This window comes from Papaver somniferum, chromosome 6, assembly GCF_003573695.1.
Source record: "Papaver somniferum cultivar HN1 chromosome 6, ASM357369v1, whole genome shotgun sequence".
NCBI lineage: Eukaryota > Viridiplantae > Streptophyta > Magnoliopsida > Ranunculales > Papaveraceae > Papaver > Papaver somniferum.
In genome coordinates this window covers 23,360,450-23,364,637 of record NC_039363.1, presented here as the reverse complement: position 1 = coordinate 23,364,637, position 4,188 = coordinate 23,360,450, and the positions used below count along the sequence as shown (strand labels likewise).

The 4,188-nt window shown below is 44.8% G+C and overlaps 1 protein-coding gene across 1 annotated transcript; it reads right to left on the bottom strand.

Annotated features, from left to right (window-relative positions):
- Window positions 1-420: 420 nt before the first annotated feature.
- On the bottom strand, window positions 421-1,698 carry LOC113290650. The gene is made up of 2 exons (XM_026540232.1): window positions 686-1,698; window positions 421-532 (listed from the first exon to the last, which is right to left on the bottom strand). Exons 1-2 carry the CDS (start codon window positions 1,696-1,698, stop codon window positions 421-423), a joined length of 1,125 nt encoding a protein of 374 aa, XP_026396017.1.
- Window positions 1,699-4,188: the final 2,490 nt, after the last annotated feature.

The following is a 4,188-nucleotide window of genomic DNA, read 5'->3' as shown; positions in this document are numbered from 1 at the left end:
GTTCCCGCTAACTTCTGACTTCTTGTACTCGTTCATATCACTCTCATGACACTTGTGAGCGGCCATCTGGTCACTCCTAACTTTTACGACTCCTTCAGGGGAAATAAACTTTAAACATTGATGATATGAGGATGTGACTGCACCGATATCATGCAGCCAGTCTCGTCCTGCGATCGCATTGTAGGGAGCTCTACAATCAAGTAGTAATAAATTGCCTAGAACATACTTGTCAGCTACTGTTATAGGTATCTTCACTTTTCCAATCGCCTTTGTAACTTCGCCACTGAAACCGATAATTGGATTTTCATCCTCCTCGATCAAGTCACGTGGTAGATTCATAGATGAATAAGCTCCTGAAAACAGCATGCTCACTGAGCTCCCTGTATCCACTAGAATATGGTGTACACGAAACATGCCAATTCAAGCAGTTATAACAATATCATCATTTTGTGGAGCATATACACCTATCATGTATACTTCAGAGAACTCGATCTTTGTGCACCCAATCTCCCGAATTTCTGCTTCATTTCCACTGGAAAAATCGATATGATTTGTCAAGTACCATTATTTTAACTTCCTGAGCTTTCTCCTGCTCTCATCTTCCGATGCCCGCCTGGTCATTGAATGGATCCTGACGTGACTGACGTTAATCACATGAGCGTTAATCACATGTGTTGTGCCAAACTGTCCAGGGCCTTTTCCAAAATCCTTCTTCACGTACTCTTGTAGCTTTCCAGCGTCTATCATCCGCTGGACCTCAATCTGTAAGGCACGACAATTCTCAGTATTGTGACCATAGTCTTTATGGAACTTGCAGTATTTTCTCTTATCATGTTTATCACGTGTCTCTGCTGGCAAGGGACGAGGGGGGCTCAAATCCTTGCTGATTTTATCATACAACTCTATAAGTTGTATGTTCAATGGTGTCAGCTTCATATCATGATATTTCTGGAATCTAGTTTCCATTCGTTCACCTTGGTTCTTCTCTCGCTCTTCACCTCGATCATTGTGATGGCCGCTCGAAAGGTTCTTCGACTTGTCCTTCCTCCCATCATTTGGATGATTGGATGATCTGTTAACATGTCTCGTCTCTCGATCTTTGGAATCATCCTTCACTCGAGCATATTCTTCCACTCGATCATACAGTCCCTCCAGAATCTTTGGTGGTCTCTTGACCAAGGAACCGTACACACCTCTTTGATCATACTGGTATGTTTGCTTGTAAGCATCGATAACGATTTGATCGTTGGCACCATCTACATCTGATAATTCTTGCTTGAAGCATCGAGTAAACTTCCTGATGCTTTCCTCCTTTCGAATTCCTAGAAGGAACAAATCGTGGCATCCCTTCCGATCGCGTCTGTTGTACTTGTAGTGGGAGCAGAATTCTTCAACCAATTCATGGTAAGTACCGATCGACTGTGCAGGGAGTTTATTGAACAACTTTATTGCTTCTCCAGCCAGTGACTGTGGAAACAGATTGCACATCAACTCATCACTGTGCTGCCACAGAGTCATGGCAGTTTCATAGTGTAAAACATGTTGATCTTGATCATCTGTTTTCTCATCGAATTCTGGCGGCTTTGGAACTAGAAAATTCATTGGCAGACGGAATTCTCTGATATTCAGCTTGAAAGGGGCTCCTGCAGACCGATGCAAACGGTTTATCTTTTCTTCTCTGAACTGCTTTTTCGACATTACTTTCTTGATCATCTTGCAAAGGCGAGCTTATGTTATTGCGCTTATGTCACAATCTGAGGAACTGTCTTCCTGCTCATAATCTCGGTCTTCTGGAATATGAGCTTTAGATCTCATTCTTTTCCTTTTGGGTCCAATAGGCTCTCTTCTAGCTCTGCTTTTCTCCGAACGAGCATAGTAATCGTGCGAAAATTATTTCCCATCGTGCCGATCTCGAACCTCATCTTCGTCATTCCTGAGATGTTTTGAATGGTTGGTAGTTCTGGCCTCACTCTACTGAGTTGCGGCTGGTCGGGTCCCTGCTCACCGAGGTTTTACACGACTTCGTTTAGGTAAGTCTCCAGTGACCAACAGATTTTTCTGTGGTCGATCAAGATCGATCACCTATTTGTTTGGGTCTCCAGCTTGTAGGCTAATTCGATTTCCAAGTCGCTGCCATACAGAATGACCCCTATGCTTGTTCAGATTACTAGTCTTAGGTCGGGACTGGTTCTCACGTTCCAATATCAAGAGAGCGTTCTCCTTCTCAACTCGTTCAGTTGATTGCGCAACAGTTCTTCCTCTGTATTAGGAGTCGCGGTACGCCCATCTCGCAGGTCCTGTTGATCACCATTCCTCCTAGACGGGCTACCGAACACATGCCCTCTGTTTCCTCGAACTTGTGGGTTTTCCCCCATCAACATTCATTCCTTCGTCACCGATCATTGGTTGTTTCTCCCTTCTCCGATTCAGATCTGGAGTTCTGTCACGGAAACGATCTCGATCTCGTCCATGATCCAGGGATCTGTTATGAGCATGATATCGACCCTGCCTGTTTCCAGTGGGTATTGTTGGGGCTGAATGAACCTCAATTTCGTGCCTTTCAGCTTCGTCTCTCCTGTGTTGTTGGGAACGGATGTCAGAATCGTCCCTCCGTGCAGTCTGTCTGATTACTGCCATAACTCGATTTGGTAAAACACGATTATCTTTTCTCGAAAACCTTGGTCGGCGCTAATGTTTGTATGGTAAAATTACTTCTACCCCCAAACACGAATTTCTATGATAATTCTATTGAAGATTGGCCCGCTGCTTTGATTTCCAATTGAATTGTATGGGGGGAGGGGGTACCTGCAAAAAACCCTCCGATGCTAAAGTCAGTTTTCGGATTTTTCACAGGAGTTTTTTGTGAAAAGAATTGCATACCTTATTTGGTTGTAAAACATCCATTTATATGATTGGAAATTTCCGTTTCATTTCCTTAATTTCGATATTGGCATGAATGGCCATAATTGTCCCTGCATGCCTTCTATCATAACTATCCCAACATGCCTCCCTGCTATAATTCTCCTGCATGTCTGCATGACTGCATGGTTGCATGGCTATGGCATTGACATTCCCTGCATGCCTCCTAGAATATTCCTGAAACTTCTATTAGGGTTAAGGAATTAGCTAGGCAAAAGGGTGCAAAGAGTTAGCCCAATCAAGTAAGCGTTGAAATGTCGGGCCCAAAGGCAAGGCCCATACATTGGGGTGTGGATAACCTAAGGTGTAAGACAAGTGGGTGTAAGCAGACGGGGTGTAAACATCCTTAGAGTAAAAGAACTGGGCCCGAATATCTGGGGGCTACGGGATTATGCTACACCGCGATGCACTGAATAAAGAGAATGGTATTAAGTTATGACGCACTGCACCGAATAAGGATCACAGTATTATGTTATGACGCAACGCACTAGATTACTGTCAACTGGCCGGCCGGCGCCACCTGTCACCGCCGCCTGCCGCCGCCGGCAATGGTCGCCGACCACTGCTACTGCTCCGGCGACTGTGGGTTAACGCAACCTGGGAAGATGAAGTGACGGCACGCTGGCGTCACTTCTGCTGATGTCACGCTGACATCACGTGTGTGGGATCTGTCAGTGACGTCATGCCGACGTCACAGCTGCAGGTTCCTTCGCTGACGTCACTGATGCTGATGTCGGGCAATGATTGTGCAGATTTGGACATGTGGCAGCTTCGGGTTGGGTGGTGCCTTTTGACTGGGCAATGCTGTCGTGGAATCTTCCAGCCTAACTTGGAGTTCTTGCTCATGGGATTGTGAATTGAGTGCTTTCTCATAGCCCTAGTTTATTGTACATGGGTTTGCACATGGAGTATTTGTAAGGCATAGTTAACCATTCTTGGCTAGTCAAAGGAAACACCTTAAGCCCAATGAATCCTTTCTTAGCTAATGGGAGGAGATTTGTAGGTCTAAGTTAGCCCATTTTTTGTGTAGAATATTAGGGGTACAAACACCGGTGTTTGTAATTATCTCCCGTCAGTAGTAATTATTATCGTACAGTTGGTTATGCAGCAAGTTAAGGATAGTTGTTTCTATGCAATTCATATTATCCATTGTGAGAGGTAGTTGCTATCATTGGAGGTAGTCCATACTATCTAAACAAAGATGACGAACTACGACCATGCTTGATCCCTTCGAGCAACAGAGAGGGTACGTAGGCAGCCGTTATGCGG

Bases quoted from the DNA above. Each gene is read 5' to 3' on its own strand.
- LOC113290650 (XM_026540232.1), bottom strand. From the start codon at position 1,698: ATGTCGAAAAAGCAGTTCAGAGAAGAAAAGATAAACCGTTTGCATCGG. The intron at 533-685 runs GTTTGGCACAAC...CGATTTTTCCAG, and splicing joins TTTGGAAAAGGCCCTGGACA to TGGAAATGAAGCAGAAATTC.